This window comes from Vigna radiata, chromosome 6, assembly GCF_000741045.1.
Source record: "Vigna radiata var. radiata cultivar VC1973A chromosome 6, Vradiata_ver6, whole genome shotgun sequence".
In the NCBI taxonomy this organism is placed as follows: Eukaryota; Viridiplantae; Streptophyta; class Magnoliopsida; order Fabales; family Fabaceae; genus Vigna; species Vigna radiata.
Genome location: NC_028356.1, coordinates 58,189 through 85,971, shown reverse-complemented (window position 1 = coordinate 85,971; position 27,783 = coordinate 58,189). Strand labels below are relative to the sequence as shown.

Here is a 27,783-nt window from a genome sequence, read left to right as displayed (position 1 = left end):
GTATTGCAAACCAAAAGAGGAGAATAGAAGGCAATTCATTAATTCAATGTAACTTTCATGTTTGGTGGATATATCTCAATTTCTTGTCTCTTTTTGTATACATTCTTGTTGTATATTTTCTAAATAGATTGCACAATTTTCTAAATAGGAACAAATAACAGTATAAAAATTTATCAAGTTGACGCATAAATGAGAAATGTACCCCGTAAATTATATTAGAGATTTTTTTTAAAAATATTTTAAGTACTATTTGTATAAAGTTGAGAATATGATTGTATAAGCTTAATCAATATTTTCAAAAATAAAATTATCTAACTCCATATTATACGTTTAAACGTGATTCTCAAGAAAATTCTAATAATGAAAATATTTCATTGAAAATTGAACTTAGGATTATGATCAGAATTGTTATGTTGTACTTAAAATACCCTAACATTGTTTGAGAATGACAACAATTTTACGTTTGTTATCTAATCACAAATGACCGTCGATTTGAGTTTTAACATTATTAATTTAAAAGTTGGCAAACTTATTTTGTGATGGAATGATGTCAAACTATTACCAATTTATAGTACATTTGATCTATAAAAATGTTCTCGGAATTATATCATATACACACTATTGTAACTGTGAAGAACCTAACAATCGTCAGAAATTAGATGTTCCGTCAACATGTTCAGATACATAAGCGATAAGCTTTTTCAATCCAAAAGTCAAAAGAAAAGATACTACTAATCCTTTTGTCAGAACAATTTTTCTGTTCATCAAACATGTGATCAGCGTTGTTAAAATCTAGCTTCATCTAATTAGAGGCTCTGTTCTGATGAAGTGCAAAGGGCACGTCATCCTCTAAATGACTGTATATCTCAACGGAGGACCAAACAAGCTCAATGCCACCTGAAAAGGAAGGGCAGAAAACGTTAGATGCTTCCTAATTAGTCACTGCACATAAGTTACTCATTTAATCTTGTACTTGAACACATTTTACCTTGTTATCCTTATATTAAAAACTGTCTTAACTTTCATATATAATATTTTTAATCTTTATAAAAAAATTAAAATTATAGGTGTGAGGATCAAAATGAATGATTTTTAAGTATAAAGATATAATGGTAGGGTAAATTTAAATGTGATAAATTTAATTGGATTATTTATTTGTTTAAAAGTTGTCAGTTTTAGAGTACAAGGGTCAATAGTTTATTATAGTGGTTATTAGATAATAACAGAAAATAAATGGTGTTTTAATAATAGAGTTTATTGTTTTGTAAGTGAAAAACCAATATATGAGTCCATAAATTGTAAGTGTCCAACTAACATAAAAGAAGAATGTATATAGTTATAAGAACTAAATGTGTGATTAAACGTTGTGCATATATACTTTTTGGGTACAGAAAGGTTTAGGGGGAAGTTAGGCTAGTAGTAACTGAACCAGAGCCGTAAAGGTAAAGTGCTCGATTACTATAGGCAGCACTTATCCAATTGGTAATTTTATGGATTAATGATTAATAAACTTGTAAGGCATGTTGAACACATTGTGAAATTGAATGCCATGTTTGATCAATAAAACTCAAAATGGAAACGTTGTAAAATCTATTTCATGACTTCAATGAAAAGCTACAGCCATTTGTGGAGTAAAAACCAAACACCAGAGACTTACTGGTAGAAACACAAGACCGTGCAAGAAGCCAATGATAACCAAGGCCAAGTACATCTGGAAGTAATACACCTGCAGAGACCCAAAAATTAATTCTAATGTTTATTGATCAGACAATAATCAAGTATTGGATCTAAGGGCGATATGCACATACCACAAAAATTTCAGATGTAGCGAAGCAAAGGACGATAACTCCGACTAATTTTGTAAGTGTGATTCCACTGCCAAACAAAGATAAATAATACAGAAAGAAAAATATCAAACAAAATAATAGTGCAGACAGGTCAATAATTTAGTCATAAATGCTATATACTTTCAACACACCTATCTCCCTCTGACTTTGATACCAAAATGTTACAAAAAAATACAATAACCTAATGCATTTACTTATACTATTAATTAACCAGCTCAATCACTAAGATATAATATAATATATAATGGGGGCATATCAGCTCTGGTTTGTTATCATTTGTTATCATCACAACAAAATTTTACCATACAAGCATACATGATGGTTAATAGATCCATATATGATTTGTAGACAAAATTTGTTGTTCTCAAGTATCAAACAACAGCAGTTATTACTAGATATTTTTGCTATACCCATAGTGAGCTACACATGGTACAAGGATAGATATGTTACGATCCATGGCATTTCCAAATGCAAAAGTACACGTAGTCAACCTGAATACAGAAGCCCCCATGGTACACAATGCTGTCTTTGCTCGTTGGTTCCTATCTCCCAAGCTTACCTGTGAAAACATGTATACAAGATCAGAAAATGTGCATGGTCACCAATAGGCAGGTGGTTCAATTGCATAAAGTCTCTGAATTTATCAAACTATCAATATTCCCCTAGTGACAAAGCAGGTTGAATTTCACATGCTTTAGTAATCCTCATAATCATAACCTCTTTTCCGAACAATCAGGAAGTAAACAGACATCACTGTTCCATTGAAAACCCTAGAGGAAAGACCTATCAATTTATAGAACAGAGGACCAGACTAACCGTGAAGGCATGGACTATGTGCACACAAAATTCCACAGCAATCCCTATTGCCATAATAAGGTTTACAACAGACACTGCATTGAGTTGGATACCCAAAATTGCCATTACACCCTGCAGGAGTCACAAAGGTCGTTTGTTTGAGTCTGTAACTACGGAATTAAAAAGGATGTAAAAAGTAAAGCAAATAAAAATAAAAGATGAAATAAAATTTGCAACAGTAAGATAAATGATACCATGAGGTCCAAAATTATCATGACAATAACTAGTAATACGATTGCTGAACTCCACAAGCTGCATTGAATAGAAAACACAAAAGAGATATATTTATAACTGTAATGGAGAGAACATATTTGTAGTTTTAACTGTAAATATGCAAGACTTAAGTATACCTGGATGTGATGACCAAACAAACAACAAAAATAGCACCTGCGATATAACCTTAAGTTATTTAAAATGAATTTGATTAAGGAAAGATAGACTTGATATGACACATTTTCGCACAAGTAATAGTTAAAGAATATATGTCAAGGAGAAAGGGGAAACAAAACATGGACAAAAGTGGGTAGGTAGACATGAATTACATTTTCACTTTCAAATTTTGGTCCAATAAAAAATGTTAAGAGGATGGCAAATAAGTATTACCCATGGATATATATAGTTTTAAATCCCAATACTGAAATCTTTCCTACGTAAAAAGAACCAGATGATGCTATATATCCTTTCAAGAGACAGAAATAAAGCGGTTTGGCATTGTTGAGATGATAAACTACTTCATCAAAGACCATATAGATAGAATTTAGAAGTTTGAAGCCAAGAACATGGTATAAACCTTCTCAATAAAGGCTAAAATTTCAACATATAAAGTGCAAAATGCAAACATAAAGGAAAAATGAAGGATCAAAACAGACCGTCCAGCTTACACGAGGTTGACACGTGAGTATGTCATTCTGCATAGATATGCATTATTTAAATTAAATGGTTTTGGAACACCAACCTAGTGCTATGGTAATGTTGATCAAGGCAAACTTCCATATGTCCAGGTATTGTTCAAAGAAGATGTAAAACACTGAGTACGGAAAAATATCCATCTGCATGAGATAAATTTAGTCAACAAGAAGTGGAAACCCCAAAAGAATCAACAATGTTGTACACTGTACAGGTTTAGCAATTACAAAATGGTCCATAAGGACGAGAAAATGGAAACTAGATCCATAATCATACGAAATGCCATTTTGTCAAACTTACTATAACCAAAAAGACATTCCAAGAAAAAGTGATGAGTTAACAATACCAACAAACATGGGGACTCAGGTAAAGAGAAAAAGGAACAACAATTCCAGGTAAAATATTAGATTGGTAATGACAGAAATAATAAAAATAATAATAACAATAATAGAAAGAATAACAATAACACTAAATCAGTCCTCGTTAGCATTAATATAATTGACCCTTCTCATCTCATTCAATTATAGTAATGTTCATTATTATTGAAACCTCATAATAGTCAACTGAATCTAGTCTACAAAATCATTTATGATGGTTGGCCTTTCTTGTCCTGAAATTATTAGTCATTAGCATCAATTTTTAGTTGTTGTTTTAAATATGTAACTTTTAAATTTAGATCCTAAAAAAGTGTTTAATTTATTTTATTCTCTTCATATACATGCATAACTTTTTTATTGATGTCGTATGTTGATGTGACACTTTTGATGACTGACGTCAACATCTCTACTTCAGTCATTTTGTTGACGTGACAGGTGATGACATCATCATGACTTATAATGTCATCACCATTAGGTTCAACAGAGGAATTTAACTTCAAAAACCGAAAGCAAAAATTAAAAGAAGTTAAGAGGGATGAAAATAAAAAAAATAAAAGAAATAAGTCATAATAGTTATTGAGTCAATCATAGGAAAAGACTCATAAATGCAGTCCTAATAAAAAATAAAAATTACAAGGATAAAAAAATACCTGAATACCATATTACAAACAATTCCTAGATCCTGAATACAAAAACAGCTCAGGTAAAAATGCATAATGCCATTGATGCTCAAACCTTTAAAGAAGCAGAAATTCTCGCCGAAAAATCCCTTGCAGCTTGAATTGCATTAACATAGTCACCCTAACAAGATTTTCATTTGATCAAACACAGACGTGTGTGAAAAACTTTTGGCAAAGCAAGGAAAGCAAGGAAAAACTCTGCTTACTTGTCTATTAAGTGGTGTATGGTAAGTTCGAAACTCAGAAGCTTGGATAACACCACTCTCATAACCTGAAAGCTCAGTTATAAGCAGCAATATTTGTATATCAGATTTTAATGTTTAAGAATGTTATAGCAAATACAAAGGGAACAAAATAAAAGGTTTGTTCTTTTAAAAAGGGGGAGAGAGTATTTTTTTAAACCATTCAGATCTACACTGTTGGTGTAAGCTCCATGACCACCCTTTGCACAATCAGCTGATGGAAGTGCATCAAGAAACCAGGGAAGCTTCTCTCTGAACTGAGCCGTAGATGGACGATCGTTGACCAAATCCAAGTGGCGAAAACACTATGAATCAACCAGAAAGGTTTATATTTGCAACTTTGGGCTAGTATTATCCAACGTAATAATCAAGAAACTCGGGAGAAAGTATATTACTGTTGTGCAGTCTTTGCACACTCCACCCAACCCACATGGTCCTTCATCTGGTAAACAACAAGGTGGCTGAAAAATACAGATACTAACTATTACAAGTAGAAAGATACAACAATATTTAATTAGATTAATCATTTAAGCAATTAATTTAGAAACAAAAATAAAACCGAAGAAATAATGGAACCAGAATATCACAAAGCATATATACATATACATTATGCATGAATATAAGTTCAAAACGTATATAGGAGGACAGAGAAGTTGAACTCGTTGCATCCAAATTTTATCCAACGTATAAAGAAGCATGTACCTGATCATCAGGTGGACAATAAGAGCCATTTGTGAATTTTCGACAGCAGCTAAAAGCTTCAGGTGACATCCATACAAGGAAATCATCAAGCCACGATGCAGCTGGTTTGGCTATGTAGCTTGATTTTGGCATTAATGAAGCTCTTGATATCTGCAATATATAGAACCAAACGTACAAAATCCGTTCATACGGCAAACATAAAAAAGTAGAATACATCACAAGGGTGGTTATGTACAAATTCTAGAATTACAATTAACAGTCTAAATATAAAAGTAGTAATCCTCCCTTTAATAAGCCGAATATGAAATAAACTGTAATCACTTCCTTTCAAATCTATTACATTTATCAACTAGGTATTAGACTCTTGATCCAAAGGGGCCTTAACAGCAGCCTTCATTGCCACCTTGGCACCTTCATCGCCCAGAAACTACTGCCATCAGCCAACAGTGATGTTACTGAAATATGTTTCCAGTGGGTTTTTCCAGCAAAGATCCCCTCAAAAAACCAGCTGATGATGATGCCCCGGTACCCAAATTTACAGCCCCATCAAATAAGCCATGCCCCTTCATATGTGCAACCAGTAGCTACACATATTAATTGTGTGTACACCACATGCCACTGCCACCATAGAACAGGTCCCAGCCACTTTTTGTTATGTTTCAGGGGTTGATTTGTCCTATACTCCCTATTTTACAGCTATTAGAAAGTCCTATCTTCACATTCTTTTGACTGTGATTGCAGATCTGATTACCTTCTTTCCCCACCATGTCTGAGAAAAAACCATTTCTATTCCGTCTCCTAATTACCCCAAATAAATGGGGAAATATAACTTTTAAAACAGAATATGATGAATGTCCTAACCGATAGAGGTATAACCAAAGAGTATTTTTATTTGATATGTTGAGTACAGACATTCATTGGTCATATGTTAGTTTTATTCCTTAACAAGTCCAATCCACCTCCCTGAGTCTTCTGTAAAACACAAGAAGACAGAAAACATTGCAACGCAATTGAGGTCATATGTTAGTTTATGGACGGAGATAAGATTTGTTGAAAGTTTTGGGACATGTAGAACATTTTGAAGAAAAAGTTTGGAACATAAATAAATATCTGCATATTCTGCAACTATAGTTATACCCTACCTCCTATTGCTTGGAGGTAGGGTATAAGAATGAAAGAGTTGAAACAAGTATGTCATATGATCTTTAGCTCCCAAATCCACAATCCAAGAGTTAGCACTGTGTGAGACTCTCATACAAGAAACATTACATGAAAGAGCAAGAGAGTACAATTCAGAGGGTTTCTTAAGTGTTCACAGTAGGTCTTTCAGTGTTTTTATCTCCACAATATTAAATCCTCCCTCTGTTGATTTTGGGTCAGAAATCATGGAGATGAAAATCAGCAATTGGCTGTCTAATGGGTTAAAGAGAAAACAGCAATAAAAGCTGTTACAATGAAACTGCAGCAAATAAGGTTCTGGCCTCTTGAAGATAAAATGACAATAAAGGAAATATGTGGTAAAATCAGAGACCAAGGCTCCAGGAAAAAACTAGAACTCCAAGACCATGTGAAAAATTGTGTTGGCACTAAGAAAAATTACGCAAGATTACACCCATATTCAACAGTTATGGTATGCATAAGGGTTTACGGTTAGGGATTGGGGAATAAAAGAAGATAAAGACCGAAAAAGCTCACTTATACTATATTTAAGTTTGATATATACAAGGAAAGGGAGAGGGAGAAAGGAAATTGTTGTGCAAAATGAATTCAAGCCAAGATATATCACATTCTTACATCTCTAGATGAAGATAATTGATTAACTATCAGTTATAACGATCTGAGCAACCTCAAGTATCTGACTATCTGTCAGTTGGTTAAATATGAATAAACTAATCTATTCATACAAGAAGGTGCAATGAAAAGGAGTAAAACTATACTGCAATATTTATGAACATGACCATTGAATTACCTCATTTAAAAGAGAATTTGAATCACAGTGGCTAATGGAGCATAGCTGATTTGTGTGTTTGGATTCCAAACTGCGCAAGATACTCACAGGAAATCAGTTCAAGAGTTCAAATAATGCACTTAAACGTACATCTATGAGATTTTCATGTGCCAGTACAGTGGAGCAAAATAGTGATTTATATGATAATGTTCTTCCCACTAATTCTATGTCCTATTTTATTCAACTGCATCTTGCATGCTTAATGCATCATTTCAGTTTGTAAATAATACAAACTTGGTTATCTTCTTAAAAGACAATTAATAACAGACAAGTATACTTAGAGCAATAAAATTAATCAACCTGTAGTTGTAATCCTTTACAACAAAATATAATGGTGGTCCAACTCTAAGATACTCAGATATGTTACTGAAATAACCCTGAAAAGACCCAAAAAAATGAATGTGAGTCTGGACGGTACAAAATGAAACATGGGAAACAAATAGAAAATTAAACCTGAAGATAGGAATCTCGTGGAAGAGCAATCTGTTGCTCAAGACCAGGTTCAATCCTAGTGCATAATGCCTGCCAAAATAATATGAAACAAAAGAAAACACACACATAAATAGAATGACAGTTCTCAAAAGGGTCTTACAAAAAGTTAATATTTTCTCATTTCCCAAGAAACTTACAATGCTTGCTAAGGTAAATCCAAGAAAGATGGCGATGACCAAGATTTTAACTACCCGGAGTCCAAGAAATGGTGCATGAACCTCCTACAATCGCACAATGATAGAACACTTATTTTTAATCAGAAAAGTGAAAGTAATAGGTATCAAAATGCCTGAGAAACACTTCCACAAAAACCTAGCCATTTAAAGGGGAGAATCAAACACATAATATTCCAATAACAATCCCATACTACTCAATGTGGGACTTAGACACCCCATAATACCCAAATTACTATTGGTAGGAAACAAGATGGGCATAAAGAAACAAACGCTTTTTTCTTGATTAACAAGAACTAATTCTCCTCAAAGGGCTTCCCCATCACAAAGGATATTTCCTTTCTAAGAAATCTTTTAATTCCTTGAATGCCCCTTCCACAGTCATTCTCCAAATTTATGACTAATCCCCTCAAATTAACTGACTAATCCCAATAGAATAGTTATCCCAGTTAATAGAATCATGGAATTCACAATTTGAATCTAGTAACAAAACTAGTCAGTGATTTGCATCATAAGATGAATATCAAAAGATCCTAGAACCTCTACGCTCCCACCCTATTTGTCTACATTGGAAGCTATCTCTTGAGTGGGTTCTTTATACTAGTACTCGTTCTCCCAATTGATTCTGCTTCTGCATTCACTTCCTAGCATTTATATGAAGTTGTAAATTCCCCCTACACTGTACTTGATCTTCAACAGGTGAGAATTGTATTTGTTGGTTACTTGCTTCTAAAACTCCACTAAACTCACCTAAGCTTCAATCATGACTCATTTCACCCTTTTGTTGATAAGGCAAGTTGAAACAGTTTGATAGGAATCCAAGATAAAAAAATGATTTAATTTCCTCATTGCAACTAAGTACAATAAGGAAAAGTAGTTCTCCTATAGTTTCCCATTCAAAAAGGATTTATCTTTTTCTTACAAATGTTCTAATCCACTAAATGCCCATTCCACCCTCATTCTCCCCTGTTTATCTAGCTAACCCTTCAAACAAAGTACAAGATTATTATATCTTAAGAAATTTCTACCTGTGATAATCAAATAAAATAAGAAAAAAACAAAATTGAATTCATAAAACATGCGTAATAAGATGAAATTTATTTAAGTTTACACATAACCAACCCAAGAACTAAGTATAACTTTACCTTCATATACCACGTCAATAATCCATCTCTTTCCTGCCTGTTTCCTACACTTTGATTAGATATGCTTAGAACCATATATAAGCATGGAAAGAAAAAAGTCTGGCATGCAAAATACCAACAGAAGCTGAAAATAGTTCATGACTATTCTTGAATGGAACTGTGAGATATGTAAACGATTATCGAGATCAATTTTAAGGTAAAAGTTTAATCCACCACATGCACTACTTAAGAGTGTTGTGTATCCTTAACATGTTTGATGCTTCATTACACGAGGGCCTTTCAAATTGAAGTGTTGACAGAGCATGTAACAATCATGCCCTGTTCCATAATTAAATATCACCAAGACTAAACTAGCATCAAAAGGATCAAATTTGTAACCACTACAAGAAGCCTGTGATATCATGTCGAAGACCACTAGATCCAATAAGTTTATGGATTAACCTATTAGTACGAGATAAATTAGCAAGTGTGATTTATAGGTCTAAATAAAACCCTCATTAGCACAAATGTTTTATTTATATAGAGAGAAAGGAATCAATACAATAAATAAAGGAGATTTGGTATCCTTTGATAACAAGCAATGATACGAAATAAATAAAAATGTTCCTAATAATAAAATACATATATAATATAGATATTTATGATTATAAAGGATCAGCTCTTTATTTATATATAATTATAACAATATTCCTGATTATAAAAAATCAACTCTTTATTTCTATTAATTAAAACTGTATAAGATCAACTTCTATTGACAACATGATCATAAAGTCTATACCATTTTGAAAACCATCAAAACCCAAAAGCCTAAATTGTAAGATGCAAGCATAGCAGTAAACCAAAGTATTTGTGCCTTGACTTTATGCATGTACCTTCATTCTCCTCCACAGAGGACCGATTCAACTTTATGCATGGAAAACAGTCAATTCTGTTGTCCTTAGCTCTCACAAAGTCTAATGTAACCAAAGCTACAAAAGCAGTAATCTGCAGAAGAAAGTCCAGTAGAACCGCCAAAGCTATAGAAAAAAAAAAAAACAGCAGTAATCATTAACGTTATGAAATCCTAAAACCACTTTTTAAAGTAGTTGTATTTTTTACCCTCCTTTATTTATGTATGGATGAAATTTTCCAGCTCAGTTTTCTGTTTTCCAAAAATAAAAGGTGAGAAGAGATAATTCTTTAACCTGCAATCATGGAGAAAACACGGCATGCTGGCATGGAAACAAATGACCCTACAGCAAATGCCAAAATCTCTGATAAGCTGGCTAGCGTTATTGAAGGTCCAACTTCACCCATTGCATTGCTTATTTGTTCTTCAACTGGTAAATTTGAGGGTTGTCGCTTCACAGCATCTACGATTATACACATATTATCAACACCAACCTGAACAAAAAATGAAAATTCAAATAGAAGTATGATCTTACATAACTTGCAAAAAAGTAAGGTTAAAATGTTAACAAAACATTCATTTACAGAATGACCCAAATTTAGAGGACGGGATCTGAATTAACTTCAGAAAATGGTAGTCAGCATATATGATATTTATATACATCCATTTTTAAGACAATAACAATGAATTCAAGCTATTTCCTATGACACACTATTGCTCGAAGGATGCATGAACTAAATATAACAAAACTTACTCTTCAACATTCTAATAATTAAAATTAAAGTTAAACTAAACATTACTCAATCACTCCTCTAAAGTTGTTGCATAGGAATCATGCAACAAGCGGGTTCCAAACATAACTAACTTGAGGACCTCAATGAATGTTGGTCAAAATGTTAAGAGTAGCTATCTAGAACAGGAATAAGCAACTTGATGAAAGTAGGGATAAATTTGTCAATGGTGGATGTGACACAGGAAGAAAGGAAGCAGGCTGTCTCGATTGCTTTAGAAGGGAAAGCTTTAAATTGATTTCAATGGTGGAAAACATGTAACCCCAATCCCAGGTGGGACGCTTTCAAAGTTGCAGTAGTAAGAAGGTTTCAACCCACTATGTTAAAAAATCCTTTTGAAATTTTAATCGGATTAACATAAACTAGTAAAGTCTAAAGATTACATAGAACAATTTGAACAATATGCTGGATTCGTGAAGGGCATTGAACAATATTACTTGATATGTATATTTTTGAATGGCTTGAAAGAAGACATTATGGCAGAAGTGAAATTATATGAACCCACTAATCTTGCTGAATTTATGATGAAGGCTCAGATGGTTGACGAGAAAATCAGAGTTACAACAAAACAGGGAACACCATATGGAAACAGGGGCAATAGTGGGTATGGGCCATATTCAATAACTAGAAGTTTCTCTAGAGATGTGGGAAATTCTATCGTCCAAGTAATCATAATAGAAGGAATAGGGAGAGCCTAGACATCACAAGTAGCATCACTAATCACCAGGGAGGGCAGCCAGCCACATCTATTCAGCCCTTACCTCCTCCACTTATCGAAGACTATATTCTGGAAGTATATCCTGAACAACTGCTAGATACTAGAAAGACCACTCAAGGTGACTAAGAAGTTCTTATCAAATGGAAACATCTTCCAAATATTGAGAATAGTTGGGAATCTGCCTGCATTCATAAAGAATTTCCAGAATTTCACCTTGAGGACAAGGTGAATCTTCATGGAGGGAGTATTGATAGATTTGATACAGTTTATAAAAGAAGGAAAAAAGAAAGTAGTTAGTACAGTTGTAATTATTACATAACTGTAACAGACTATTATAAATAGTCTTATTAGTAGGTGAGCAGGTTGTTTTTTTGGGGAGGAAAAGAAGAAAAGTTCAGGATTATTGTGGAGAGTGAGGTTCTCTCAAACAACCTCTGAGGAAAATATGTTCTAACATTCTAAGCCATTGGTAGGTGCAGAATTGGAAATAAGGCAATAAAGATTTACAAGACAAAGCCTTGTTTCCAGTTGTACTTTTCGTGGTTCTATCACAGATTACAAAAGATGCTAAGCTTTCTGTATACAAGGAGTAAACTACAGCCATGAAGTTACAGATGTTTCATTTATAAATTTCATGATGACAGCTATAACTTCCTACTCGGAGAATAACAGTCAACTAATATAGCAGAAAATAAAGAAATTGGCATCTGCATGTATTCTTTTACAAGCATGGATACTATCCAAATTGATTATGGTACCCCCAACTTAATGTGAGTTTGAAGGCAACCAAACAGGCACTTCATGTCCCCTGCACTTAATCTATTGAATGTACACAATACTGATATAAGACAATATAATATCTTTGGTAGTAGTAATACATACAATAATACACTTGATAATGATAAAAACATAAAGACTTACTGCTAACACTAGAAAAGGTATAGCTTCCATTATGATTAGTGTTGATTTTACTCCAATAGCACTGAAAAATCCAACTGATCCGAGGACAGAAAACACAACAAGCAAAATCTCCAAAAGACCGAGCAATACCTGAATAACATAAAGTTGAAGAATGGAAGTATAAAATAATCAGAGTTTGAAGAAAGAAGATGAGAATATTTATAAGAATTAACCGAAAATATTTATATCAAGAAGTACAATTTAGCACATATTGGCACTTATGAATATGCACAAACAATTCAATATCAGAATTATACTATATGACAATTGCAAGCTTCAAGAAAAGTATACCTTAGATGAGAGGAAGAAAGAAGATGGGTGAGGTGTATCTCCCAAGGTCACCGATATATAAGCAAACATCACAATATAGCTCACCTAACAATATGTTGGAAAAGAAATTTATTATATGTTCCAATAAAGCATGTAGATGAACCCACAATCAAACTAAACAGATCATTGGCTTACACACAACACATCATATTTTTACATTCAGCAGAGAGAAACAAAAATTTCTTACAAGTATTGTTACTACATCTGCAGTGCTTTCTCTCTTTAATTCTTCCTCGATTGAACTTTCAGTTGAAAATGACAAGGTAAGATTGCTACTTTGCACCATTGGCAGCAATTCCTCCTTCCAAATGTAAATTGGTTAAAAAATGAGTATGGACAAGGAAAGAGAAGAATAGACAAATATGCTAAGTTGAAAAATAATATTAAGCAACATGAAAAAGCACACTCGCTCAAAAAAATATGCAATATTTTGCCTACAATACAAAGTAAGCTCAATCTATTTATTCATTTTTTAGACAATCTTGATTTCTGGTAGAGTTTATTTAGGTTTTGAAAAACTTCTTTACAGCAATATTTACTGGAATTCTAGGGATTATAATCTGTCTTAATGCTAACTAGAAAGGTGAAAATTGATAATCAAGTTATGTACAACCACTATCGAACACATATTCTATGCTTTTAGACCTTATTTTCCTAAAAACCTAAATAAATCGAGTTTTTAATAGTTTATAATAATTGAGCATTCTGATGTGTTTTGTGAGTGTTTCCTTAGAGCCAGGTATATAAACTAAAGAATTTTGCCTAAGCAAGGCTTACTATTCCTTTAAGCAAGAGAAAACATAGACTTGCTAAAAGAAGGCTGCTTAAGCTAGGCCACTACTCCTTCTTTCTAGCAACTCACTTAAGCAAGGCCCATTGCTTGCTTAGGCTTTTAGCTCACTTAAATTATGCAAATTATTCGCTTAAGCCAGAAAGTCATAGAGGAAACATTTTATAATATGAAAGGCTTGCTTAAAAGAGATGTAGATTAGGGTCCAAAAAAAATTCTCTATAAGTATCTCCACAAACATGTGTTGATAGAAGTTTGGTGTGTGGAGAAAAGATCTAGACTCTTGGAAATAAATCTGAAAAACATTTCTCAAGGTTTTTTGTGGGAATAAAACCAAGATGACAACCAAATTTCTTCAATAATAAAAAGAAGCACAATTGTGACATAAGGAATACATAAGAATTAAATGTAAAATAATAAAAAAAAAAATTCTGTGCATATAAGCTATACACAAGAATTAATAATTGCAATGAATATATTTTAGTAGTCATACCTTTGCTAATTGGATGAAAGCTTTTTCCCAAGCAATTGCCTTCCCATTCTCATCTCCAACTTTCATAATTGCATTATTCACAGGGTACGTGATAACAAATGCAGAAGCCTGGAATAGTATAATCATCATAGAAGAAAGTATTGCATAAAAAGGCATCTATACAAAATCCAAGAAACTTACCTCAGAATAATTGTTTCCAGAAAACCCTCCCAAGGCCGTAGTTGGCTCAAGAGGAGCCTTAAATGCACTAAAGCATGTTTCTGTAGAAGTGTAATGCTGAGAATGACAATCATATAATTAGAGCCCACATATATCAGATAGAGAGACAAATTACGACAACATTTTCAAGTCTAATTAAACACATGCGAGGAGATATTTTATACAAGGCAGCATTACACGTTCAATTGAATACATTTGATGCAAAAGGTGGTAGTCTATCCATACCTACACACAAGGACTTTAACTTGAATTATTATATTTATTGGAATTTAGTGCTTTTTAAAACATTAATCCTTTTTCTTTAAAATTCTTATTTGCTCATAAAGTAAACTGCTTTAAATTAAAATCTTCTGAATAACAAGGGTAACCCATAATTAGATTATAGAGGTTTACCTGAAAACAGTACTCAGCATGGTCAACACCTCCATAGTCGTAATAATTGTCAGGGTCCATTTGAAAATACTAATGGAATAAAAATAATGACAAAAAGGGAAATCAAATTAAGGGTCCTAGGTAAGCCACAAAAAAGAAAAGTAAATTGGAATTGAACTGAATAGCAAAAGCCAGNTGGTTGTACAACTTACAGATAATAGAAGCCAAATAATTAATTATTTGCCATACACAATTCAAAAGTACTAGAGAAATAGTTTGGAAAGTAGTGGGTTAGACCTGCAAAATGCTTTGAGTGGCACAATCTTCGCCTAAAGGCTTCAAGCAAATGTCACTTAGAGATACCAACGAACCAGAATAATTTGCTCGAATTCCATCAACCTGTTGGAATATTGAAACAATAAACATATTTCTTTAATAAAAATGTCCCAGCGAACATAAAGTAGCCACATTTAAATTCTAGTAAGTGAAAAGAACTGATATGTAAACACCTTTTCCTGTATTTCAAAAAGCAATTCAATATTTTCTTCTGTTATGATACTTGGAGACTTGTCGTGCTTGGATTCTGGGATTGTTGCTAATATGAGCTGAAATGTACACATTTTAAAATACAATTTACTTCATATAGAATAATAGTTCAAAATAAGAAAGAAACGTAATCCAAAAGTTAAGAGGAAACTATGGTTGACTTCATATTTAAAAAAGCAATTAATTAATGGGTGAAATTAGAAAAAATTGTAGACACCAAAAGAGTAGTTAAAAGGGAAAAATCCCCTTTACTAATGTTATAAATTATTGTTTAGGTGCGTTATATATCATCATTTATTTAATATTTTCTTGAGACTAACATAAAACTAAGACTAAAACAGAAAACCAATCAAATTCAAACAACTTTAAATGGAATTGGATTGGATTTAAATTTAAACTACACCAAATACATGATGAATTACAAAAACCAATGCGATTGGATTGGATATTTTTTCACTTCAAAAGTTCAAAACTTATCCAATTCAACCCGCAACCATTCCTACAGATGAGCAGACATATTAGATAATACATTCACATAAGTAGCTTAATTTTAGTAGCTAGATCGCATGCTCCGAATTACAAGACCAAAAAGAAAAGTAAAACAAATTATAAGCAAACCAAAACCTGTTCAATTCGGTAGAATGGAGCAAGATGACTATCAAAAAAATCTTTCTCTTCGGCTGCCTTACTTCCAGGACCAACCCATAACTGCAGCACAAAGAAGAAAGCAATGCCAATACTCTTCAAGTTCAAGAAGAAAATACGTTTTACGAGCATATATATCCATCTGAAACTTATCAGTATCACCACTTTTTAAAACTTATTACCTTTGTTTAGTGACTCTAGATTAAGTACTGTAAAATATTTTGAAGTATGCTGAGGAGGGAGGACAAAAGAAAACCTATTCTTAAAGAGGCAGTGAGAACAAGTAACCCGTTTAGAGAATAAATGTCCTTAATCAATTAAAAGAGCAAGAAAACAAGCACAAAATTTCAATGAAATATTAAATTCTTAAAATTCAGGAATTAAAGCCCATATATTGACTGCTATGTTATCCAAAAAGCGCAGCCAGAAAGAAAGGTTGTTTACATCACATCAACCTCTGGATGGTATTCTTTTTTTGGTTTAGAGCACTTTTTTGTTGTCTATAATCCTTTGCAAAAATATTTTCCATCACATTATTTATCAGTAAAGATTTGCAGCGTAAAACAATTTTAATTTGCATAGGCTGTTAGGCAATGTGCTTAACAAAGCAAACCAAAAACCGGCACACCGGAATCTAAGGGCAAGAACTCAACAATTAGAAGATGGGTATTTCTGACACAGATTAATTACAGCAGAAAGATGAGTCTACTGCTACTGAACAATGCTCCTACAGAGAGCTACTTAATTTCCTCCAAAATTATCCCACTCTCATTCTCTCTACCTATTTGATAACTACCCATCTTTCATTTCTCTCTCTGCCACCTAGCCACCCCCTCCAATTTCCCTTATATTCCTCCTAGTGTAGACTCTCCAAAATATAGGCCTATGCAAATTGCTGGACTATCTGCCCATTAGAACCCAAAAAATGGTTTCAGGTCATAACGCTTAACATTTAAGAATGTGTTCCAACAGCTCATCCAAACATATTTATAAAGGGGCATTAGCAAAGATCAAGTCCAAACATTATTTGTCAGGTAGAAAATAGATAAGCAATGTGTGCATATGGAAAGCAAATCCAAAATTGCACACTGTGTACATGCTACAGCTGTAAATATGGTACCTTCTCAGGCCGGGTCTCCACCTCAAACCGAAGCAGACCCAAACAAAGCAAAACAACAATTGCCAAAGAGGAACAAAGCACAATTGTGGGTTTTCTAGCAGCCCATCTTCCATATGTCCTGGATGCAAAACAAAACAAAGTTTATGTGATTATAAACCTAACAAGAACTACCAGAACCACTGACCTGTAAAAGCTAGATAGGCATCCTTGAACAAAAGAAAATTGCACCACATTCTGCCCTTGAGGATCTATCTGTTGCACCTTTTATTTGTAAAGACACAATCAACAATATCACAAGGAGTAATGGGTAAAACTGCTCATTATAGAAATGCAATAAATCATTTAACTCTTCACACATTATAATGTACAATTGGAAAAGGTAAACTTAGAAACAAGATTTCTGAGCTAAACCAAGAAAGAAAAACACAACAAAATTGTGTTGTGAATGCAATATGCAAATTCTGCACCAATTGTATAAATAGTGTTTCCTAAAATTTCAAGACCTTTATGAATTACTTTTTCAATGCAGAATAGCTCCCCAGTCCGTACTTATTTTAGACAAGATGTTTTGACGAAGTATTCAAGAGTAATGGTCATGTGCAATTAAAATACTATGATACAAAAATATAGTGCAACAACCACTACGGTGCATGCAATACCAGCTATCATAAAATAGCTTCTCCACAAATTATCTTCAAATAAAGTTTTAAGAAGGAACAAATTAAGGAAAATAAGGCTTTCTTTTAGGGGTTTACTCTTGTTTTACAAGCTAGTTTTTGTAAGGTTGAATTCAATTCAGAACCCAAATTTTAAGATGACATTACACCATGGGATCCATTAACTTACCAAAAACCATATTATCCATGCACCAAGCCTAATGTGCAGGGCATGATGGGGTACACACACATATATATATACACATACACACACATAGACAGATATAATCACACAGTTTTTGTTTTTCTTTCTCATATCAAGAGTCTTGGTGACTCTCTTTGTTTGATTGGAGATTCAGTCTCTTTTAAAGAACATTTGAACTCTATTCTTTAAGGTCTTCCTTAAGATTATTATTACCATTAAAGAAGTTGAGGGTTTAATTCTTGCCCAAGAATTCCTCATTATCTATGTTTCATGTAAACCCAATAAGCTCTTGCATGAGTTGATACCTAGATAAAAATCATTCTTTTCACTTCAACTAACGACTAGCTTTTGCAACAATTGGTTTTCACAATAATAATAACAACAATTAAAACCTCCATTCTGAACTCCAAAATGGATGGGCCAATACCAAACAAGCTTTTGCACATACCTCTACATGATGATTTCCATCCTTTGGGAGGTGAGAAAAACTACTCCCTTCACCAACCCTATCATTCAACAGTGGTTCCACACTAGATTCGAGTCTCCTCCTTCCTCTTCTCCTCTGCAACAATGCCCACCCAAACAACGCGAAAACCAATACAATGTACAAGATGGCTAATGAAAAATCCACACACCTGACCTGTAGGTATCATCATACAGAAACCAATTTCATGACATGAATAAAAGATGAACGAAAGCTTTTCAGTAGACAACCAAATTTTGCACTAGATCAGTGAGGCAATAATTTTGAGAGAAAACAAATGCAGAATTTTTTCAGTCATAAGGCAAGTGAAAATTAATCATAAAAAATATGCATATACTGTTTCAACCTTTAAAGACCCAATTCTAATGGCACAGGGATCTTTGCTGGGTGGAGAAGGTTCAGGAGCCGCACAAACAGATGAAGAAGGACAATCACCACAAGAGCAACCCAGTGAAGTGTCATTACACAAATATACAGATGCATTCATAAGTGTCATTGGAGATGGATCAAAAGTGGCTGTCTTAAAAAGTATAGAATAAGGAGAACCAGGAAATCCAGGAGGAACTTTCTGACCAAGAAATTCAAACCACTCTGGCAATGATAATCAAACACAACACACATTAGCAGAAGAGCAAGTATAATACATTACCAAATTGAGATAAAGGGAAAAGAAAATATTCAATTATAAGAAAAACAAAATATCAGAAGCAGCAATAAAGTGCCAAAATATGAATAAGAAAAAAACATGTCCACATCTATATGGGAGGATCTTTTGTGTATCTTTTCATGGCTAAACCTGTATAACTGAAGTCTACCTCGATTCTACTTACATGGAAAAAATATGTCCACATCTGCAGGATCCTTTTGCATATTTTTTCATGGCTAAACGTGTATAACTGCAGTCTACCTAAGTACAACAGACATGGAAAAAAGATGTCCACATCTACATAGGAGGATCCCTTGCTAACATTAACTTAGTTTTCCAATTTTCCCATATATTGATGTGCAAAACTAAACATCCATTCCCAAATTAAAGACACATTCACAATTAACATATGATTACAAGATGGGAGAATTGTTATGATTAGGATGGTAATACCACTTCATAACAGAGTTCATAAAATCCATACAATAAATCTCCCCATATTATAATGGATCACCTTCAAAATTGCTAGCTCCAGCTCCAACAAAATCTATGGCCCTTGTATTCATTGTCCCAAACTTTACATCCTTACATGACTCGTATAGGCCTTCTCCAAAAGTTTCAGTTACATAGAAATCAATGCCATCCACAGTCATATTACCATTAACCTGATATGAACACAAGATGGTTGATATCAATTTATTGTTGAGAGTGTGATTATAGGACTAAACCACAAAAAAAAAATAAAAAAATCTATTACTATAGAATATAATAGTGTTTAGTCAAAAGAAAATATCTTACCATGAATAGTAAGAACCTCAATTCCTCTTTTAATGTTTCTAAAATTGTATGTAAGAACTCTTGGGTTTTAGACTCTTGTATGTAAATAAATTAATTTGGTTGGGTGGAATTATTACTAAAGCATGTTCATAAAATATTTGTTCCTCTCTTCTTATAAAAGTAAAAAACAAAACTCTTAGCCCATTAGGTGAGGTCTGCTAAATGGATCACACAATGCTATTCAGTTTGATTAAAGACCAAATCTTCCTAGATATCATTGAACACTAGATCCCTCCCTCTTAATGACTTCCTCCAATGTCTTTAGCCTTCCTTCTCCGTGTTATAATAGGCTAAAAACCATGCAATCCACTCTCCTCACTAATGTCTCCATTGGTCTTATTTATAGTGCCTAAACCCTTTGTTCCCAATTAAAAGATAAAAATATAACAACAAATGTTGTACCTTATGCAAACAAGTTACTTTGGCTTAGTAAAAAAAAGGAAAATCACACCAGCAATACAATGGCAAATTATTGCCGTATTCACAAGCCATACACCTTTTTGTACATACCTAAAGACCAACACAACCACAAAAGTACACAAGTCAACATACTAGTTATTTATAAAACATTCTCATAACCATAGAAGTGCCATCCAAAAATATAAAATATCAAGAAAACAGTGCTACTGCAAAACAAATTCGGAAAAGGAAAGCCCGACCTCTGAAATAGAAGTCACATTGATGAATAAGCTCTGATTAGGAGAGCAAGAAAGTTCACAAAAAAGATTTAGAAAATTCCTCAAGCATGATGGACAGCCCACTAGAATTGGTACTGCCTGCAAGATACAATACATTTCTGTTACTGCATTATACACACAAATAAACAAAATTCAGATGAGTGTTGTTTGGTGAATATGTCAAGTCAGTGAGATGATTAATGAGAGTAGTAAGAGAATATTCAAAAAATAATTAGACATAAGCTGTGCACATCCTCCCTCGTCTCCTCTATATTACCCCTGTATATTAGATAAGTTTTTTAGATACCCAGGACAAAGAATAAACAAATGAAGCAAATTATCATATGCGGAAAGAGCACTTTCCGACAACAGGAGGATTATAACAAACCTCATGTTTAGCCAAGAGCAAGCTAACGTAATCAGCCACAGCCAAAATCACTAAGCACATGCATCTCTTGTATTTTACATTTAATCAAGAAAACGAGTTACCAACATAAAACCAGAGACTGAGATAGTAGAGAAAGAGAACTTGCCTGTTGAACCTGTACTCTTAGTGTGTCAAACTGATCCGCAGTACAGCAAACATTTCCAGTAATGGTGGGACACAAACTTTGAATTTTGGCAGAGAGCAGTTCGTCAGGCTGGTGTTAGAAACCAGAGCAGCAGAAAGTAGTTAAATCAAAGGATGGTGAAGGTGGTGCGGCATCGAGTAGTATATGAAAGATGAATGAATTACCTTAACTGAAGGAGAACCATAGGGACAATTGAGAGCCTTCCCGTCACTGCGTTGACCGCATATATCATACATTGCGCAGTATTCTTCAGAATGCTTAGCCCTAGCAGAAATGAAATGATTATTACAGATTACTGGTTTGGAAAGAGCGACGACAATCTCCAGAAGTAAATTTAACCATACCTATACGTTTCATCCTGTGAGGCTGCAGAGAGCGCAGGCGAAGAGAGCAGGAATACCTACGTAGTTATGGCAGCGTAGTCCAAGTTCAAGTCAACGAAGAGATCCATGAAAGAGAGAGAAAGGAATGAATACTTGCCTGTAACAGAAAAGCAACGGAGAAGACGATATCCATATTGTTGTTCGGTGGAGATTGCAGAGAAAGGCAACGCGGATGTATATCACTCGATGATCCTCCTACTACTCAGTAGTACTCACTCGCTGGACACGAGTATTGCGTGCCTTCCCTTCTTAATGCCTTCTTTCTTGCCTCTTCCTCCAAACGGATCCTACAAGGCCAGTTATTCTACGTGGGCCCTTCTTTTCCACCAATATCTTTCTCAACAAGAATTGTCTTAGTATTCATTATAACTTCCTTTCACGTATTTTGATTTATTTAATTTATTACAAAATTATAAAATGAATTTCGAATAATGTATTTAAATATATTTTTATATAAAAGTAAATTATCACTAAACTCAATATAAAAAATTTAACCGTTAAATTTGTTTCATTTTATTTGTAATTGATTATAAATCTAAAAGGAAATTTCTATACAGTGAAAACCAAAACATACAGAAGAAATTTTTAAAGTAACATTAAGTATAAGTATATAAAATTTATCTACAATCCAAAAATCAGTGTTTCAATGCATTATACTAAATACAGTGTATTAATATTATTTTCTCCTTATTTTCTTGTTTCTTGGTTTGTTTCCTTCCTGTATCTAAAACTTGGGTAACATTTGTGTGGTATTGGCTTATTACGCCTTCAATGTACACAGATTTTCTTATCAACTAAATTCTATCTAATTTTAGTAAAAGCATAATTATTCGGATGAAACTTTTTTATTTATGTATTAAAGACAGGGTGAACATGATTTAATAAATTGAATTCCAAAACCTTAACCGAATGAGTGATTTAAACGCAATTGGTATATATAGGCATGTTAGAAGACAATTAAGATACTATTTCTTGAATTTTTTAAAATTTCTTACTTCTTTAAATTAAATAATGAATTTCCTGTAATCATTCGTTTAGTTGGGGTCGGAACAGTACTAAAAAAGAGAAAAAAAATAATAAGAGAAATAATTATGACTCATCCCTTAAGATTAAAACATCAAGAAATCCTAACAACCAAAATAAAATGTTTAAGTTTTACGTGGATGATAAACTTTAGTTTTTCTTTGTATTAAATTTTAACCGAAATTTTCATTTAATGAAATTTTTGCGTTGGAAAATTCTTTCAGATCTTAAAATTGCCAACTAATACTACTGTTAAGAATAAATGTAAAGATTTATATTTGTGAACTAACTCGTGGTTTCCTTCCGTCACTATGAATAAAAGTTTGTTTTACAATAATTGCTCTAACAGTCCTATTCATGATCATTTTTAATTAGTTAATAGTTTAAATATACATTAATAACTTATAAAACATGAACTCTTAAAAACCTTCTAACAGTATCTCTTAAAAGTTTACATTTTTCAACTAGAAAACTACTATAAGAATTATTTCAATATAATTCCTGTGACATGACTGTTGACTTAGTAAGTAAGATTACTGCTTGGATGCACTAATCAGTTTTTTCTGTATTACTCTTTTTCCTTCTTTTCCCTGCTTAAGTTAGGGATTTCCTTTGCTTTGAACACATAAAATATTCAATAATCAATCGTAAAGCTTTTACATTTCCTTTTACCCGATTGTGTTTTCTCTTTGTCTCCTCTGGATCCACCTTGCCTCAGGGCATCTCCGCTGTCTTTGCAAGACTCGTATACCTATAATACAATTACCACCGATGGTCCATCAAGAATTACTTGTGCATACCCGAAGCTGCTGAAGTCACTAATCACTATTTGTTTCCCCAGCTCATATATATAGATAGATATAGATATACAGATATATATGTGTAAACAATTATAGACATTGGAATCAAGAAAGACTCGCCAATTTTAATGCAGCCACTTTTCTGATACTGTTGTTATGGACCTTGCCATCTGTTTAAACAGAACACAAACGATGATTTACACTTTACAATACTAATATATGTTTGGTTTATCCGTACAAATCTGAGCCCAAGAAATACATTACAAATGAACAAGTGGCAAACTCTTGAATGGAGACAAAACAACACAACCAAAGGGATTAGTTTTCTCAGGAGAAACTAATAACTACCGTCTTTAAGTGGAGAACGATGGTGGACAGCCTGGTGGGCTTGACGAGGATGATTAGATCGTAATTTAGGCTCCACAGGCTTTTCATTGGCTGCTTGAATTCGCTCCAAACTCTCCAAAACCTCCTTCATTGATGGCCGCTGTTTGGGTTCAGATGAAAGACATTTTAAAGCAAGCTGAGCTATACGGAATGCAGCTTTCGATGGAAACTTTCCTTCCAATCGAGAATCCATAATGCCCTTCAACTTTCTTCTGTCATGCAAGTATGGTTTCACCCACTCTGTTAGATTATGTTGCCCGCTTGGACGGTTCGAATCAAGTGCTCGTAACCCTGTTAGTATTTCCACCAAAACAACTCCAAACCCGTATACATCACTCTTGACATATAGATGCCCTGTATCATAAACAAAGACAATTTCAAGGTGCAGTACTTTAACAATCAATTTAAATTTTTAGCTCAATACAGTTGTATCAAATAACATCGGACTACACAGAGAGTTTTGAAAAGAGAAAAAATTAAGCTTTACTTAATATGCACTGATATTAGAACAGAGTTACATTACCTGTGGCCACATATTCAGGAGCTGCATAACCGTATGTGCCCATCACCCTAGTTGTCACGTGAGATTGACTAGCTGAAGGACCCAACTTTGCCAAGCCAAAATCTGATATCTTAGCGTTATAGGACTGTAGCATGACAGAAGCTAATTAAGTTGAGCACCAAATGTTACATACCAAACCAACACGATTTCCGAAGAAAATAGGTGAAAAACATTCATGTATCAATATGTCATAACATGGCAGCAGTGAATATATGCGTGTATTTAGACAAATATCTCAGTAAATACTTTCCTAAACACACTTCTTTGATAAATACTTGTAAGGAAGAAAAACAAGAAAAAAATAAATAAATAAACTTCTACAAAAGCTAAAATCAGTTGATGTACAAGTTAAAAAATAAAAATTTAAAGAAGCTAGAAGAGAGCTTCTACGAGTTGATTTATGCATATGGTAATTTTAATTTACGGAATAATTAATTTTCAATTATATAAGCTTATTTTGCTAAGATTTGTCAGGGTGTTGAGAAGCTCACCCCATCAAGCAAAATATTTGAGGCTTTGAAATCTCTGTAAATTACTTTCTCGGATGTATGCAAGAATGCAAGACCACGAGCTGCTCCAATTGCTATCTTAAGCCTGATGTCCCAAGGAAGTGGTTGAACGGCAGAACCCCCTACAATTAAAACAATGTAGCTTTTAGCTGTAAATATACATTTAATTTGGCATTTTATTTCATGCTTGAACTGATAATATACTCGCCAAGACAGTCGTATCTAATAAAGCACTCACTTCCAAATAGATGGTTTTCTAAGCTCCCCTTTTGCATGAATTCATAGACGAGAAGAAGCTCTGTTTCCTCCAAACAGTAACCCAACAGCTTAACAAGATTAGGATGGGAAAGGCGACCTAGAAAGTTTACTTCGGACTGCACCAAATAAATGAACCATTAGTTTAGTGGAAATTTATAAGTCAATGATTAAACAGTTTGATGAAACAAGTAACAGAACAAGAATTAATGCACCTATACGAAATTGAGATCTCAGATTTTTGTTTTCGCAAAGCAGTTAATTATCAAATTAGTAAGAAACAGTGTGCTGATTCTGCTACACTTTGCCTTTATCATAAAAGGGAAGGGAAATTGCATGGAATGATTCAGTTATTGTTTAATTAGCCTAAACATTTTTTTTATTCTAGTTCCAAATAGAGCATGTGTTTGCTTAAATCTGGGCTGGAGAGCTTGACACTAGCCAGCAAAAAACTTTCGGGGCTAGCAGAAGATGCATAAAATTTCATAGAAATCAAATAAGACAAAAGACATGTCAGAGAAAACGGGAGGAGAAAAGTAAAAGGGGTTTGGTTGTTATCCACATCACGTGAAGAATTACCCGCCACTCCTCAATTCCTTGTAAGCTTTCAGAGTTGAGTTTTTTGACGGCAATGACTGTTCCGCTTCCACCCTTTGACGTGCCCTTCTCTTCAAGCCAACCCTTGAAGACTTTTCCAAAACCTCCCTCTCCAAGAACTGTATCAGCCCTGAAATTCTTAGTCGCAGCCTTCAAGTCGCCAAAGGTGAAAATCCTCAAATTAGAGGTGGGTAAGATCTGCCCAGTTGGATAAGGTTGATCACCGCTTGCCACCGAGAACTTGCTATTTACGGAGCTGTTCCCACTTCCAGAAGTAGTAGTAGTTGTGGTTGTGGTAGTAGTATAGCTGCCGCTGGTGGTGGTGCTGCCGCTGATGGTCTGAGATATCCCCGGTGTGGCTAAACAGCGATGCGATGAATTAGCGAAGAGGGAAACATAAAATGAAGCGAAAACATGCGGGAAATGAAAGGAATTCAGAGGAAAAGGTACAGAACAAACCTGTACTGAGGTTGCCGGTGGTTGTTGGGGTCACCTCGCTGTGAGGCTGAGAACCCCAGCAGTTTCCCATTGAAACGGTGGCGAAAGAACAATTCTATGGCTTCTCCGATCGACGAAGACCAGACCTGGTCGTTGCCTCTCCTGGTCTTCTCTCTTTTGCGTCCAATAATTGAAATTAGCTTTGGCTGAACCTATGGGATGGAATGGACATGTATGTGTGCAGCAAAAGGCAAAAGTAATGGACCATGGAATGCAAACACGATTTATTAATTGTATGTTATTGACAAATTAAGTCACATGGACTCGGTCTTTCTCTCTCATGGAAAATTTGGATTTATGTCATACACTGATTTTAAATATTTTTTATAAAATACCAATATCAATATATTTTAAGAATTAATTATATTTTTATTGATACAAAACTAAAATCCATATATTTTAATTTTCAATAATATTAATCCTTCATTTGTCAAATAATATTTTCGACTCATACTAAATATCAAAAGATATAAACATGTTAATCTGATCATACCAAACAATCTAACGGAAAAGGGAAAGAGACTATGATCCATCGTTAGTCTTCAAGTCAACTCTCATGATAATGAGATCTTTTATTTTGTTTCGTCAAATCAACCAAAGCTCTATTCAAAGAAATCAGACAAGCACACGCCTCCAACTATCCTATTTCATTTCAAACTTATAAAAAAATCATCTCCCACATTTCATACACCAAGCAAATGTTTGACTGAAGAGAGCCACAGCGTTTCCTTCCGCGCTTTCGTGTTAGTTGTCTGGTTGTGTTGCGTTGCGGTGTGAAATTGTTTCACTAATTTCCACCATAGTTTTGGCGCCTTTGAATATAGATTGCGACTGCAGATTACTCTCCCTCCATTTACTATAAATTTTTAGTTCAAAAGTATACCAGTACGCGTCATAACATGTAATGGGAAATAGACATGAATCTATACATAGACACTAAAACAAAAGATGGTTACTACTTTACTTCATTTATTAATTTATTAAATTTTACGTCTTTAAGATGTAAATCTTATTATAGAAAAATTAATAATGGTGGAAAGAAAAATATATTCACGGTCAACCATGATTTGTTGGGTGCTTCACAGTATACGATTCTATTATTATTCTAGAACAATTTAATTCTATCATCTCTTTGGGTAGGTTCATACCGTGGCCATAAAAGTTGTAATTCGATTTCTAACAAAATCAACGACAGAGTAATGTGACCGTTTGCATAAAGATAATATTTCTTGGTTCTGAAAAAAATATCAACTTCTACGTTGTTTGCTGACTCGAGTTAAGACAATGCCTTGCTTAAATATTTTATTATTGTAATTGCTATATCTATGAGAAAATTACACTTTTGGAATTTCTAATTGATGTGACCAAATTCATCCACATGATGACATTTTT

General features: G+C 33.7%; 2 protein-coding genes across 2 annotated transcripts; both read right to left on the bottom strand.

The window, feature by feature from the left end:
- Window positions 1-583: 583 nt before the first annotated feature.
- On the bottom strand, window positions 584-22,044 carry LOC106764758 (Niemann-Pick C1 protein). The gene is made up of 39 exons (XM_014649133.2): window positions 21,858-22,044; window positions 21,722-21,777; window positions 21,542-21,641; window positions 21,339-21,446; window positions 20,788-20,904; window positions 19,806-19,956; window positions 18,992-19,236; window positions 18,610-18,801; window positions 17,485-17,561; window positions 17,301-17,418; window positions 16,160-16,243; window positions 15,499-15,594; window positions 15,287-15,388; window positions 15,011-15,079; window positions 14,579-14,674; window positions 14,399-14,506; window positions 13,303-13,416; window positions 13,077-13,160; window positions 12,747-12,875; window positions 10,612-10,810; window positions 10,300-10,443; window positions 9,428-9,471; window positions 8,247-8,330; window positions 8,071-8,139; window positions 7,918-7,994; window positions 7,579-7,648; window positions 5,610-5,759; window positions 5,303-5,368; window positions 5,068-5,212; window positions 4,872-4,936; window positions 4,721-4,786; window positions 3,658-3,751; window positions 3,053-3,089; window positions 2,897-2,954; window positions 2,664-2,774; window positions 2,339-2,406; window positions 1,809-1,875; window positions 1,658-1,726; window positions 584-897 (listed from the first exon to the last, which is right to left on the bottom strand). Exons 1-39 carry the CDS (start codon window positions 21,891-21,893, stop codon window positions 850-852), a joined length of 3,813 nt encoding a protein of 1,270 aa, XP_014504619.1. The 5' UTR covers window positions 21,894-22,044; the 3' UTR covers window positions 584-849.
- A 1,638-nt stretch (window positions 22,045-23,682) lies between these two features.
- On the bottom strand, window positions 23,683-26,592 carry LOC106764948 (probable serine/threonine-protein kinase PIX13). Its single transcript, XM_014649404.2, has 6 exons — window positions 26,353-26,592; window positions 25,876-26,252; window positions 25,280-25,415; window positions 25,024-25,163; window positions 24,494-24,617; window positions 23,683-24,324 (listed from the first exon to the last, which is right to left on the bottom strand). Exons 1-6 carry the CDS (start codon window positions 26,420-26,422, stop codon window positions 23,921-23,923), a joined length of 1,251 nt encoding a protein of 416 aa, XP_014504890.1. The 5' UTR covers window positions 26,423-26,592; the 3' UTR covers window positions 23,683-23,920.
- Window positions 26,593-27,783: the final 1,191 nt, after the last annotated feature.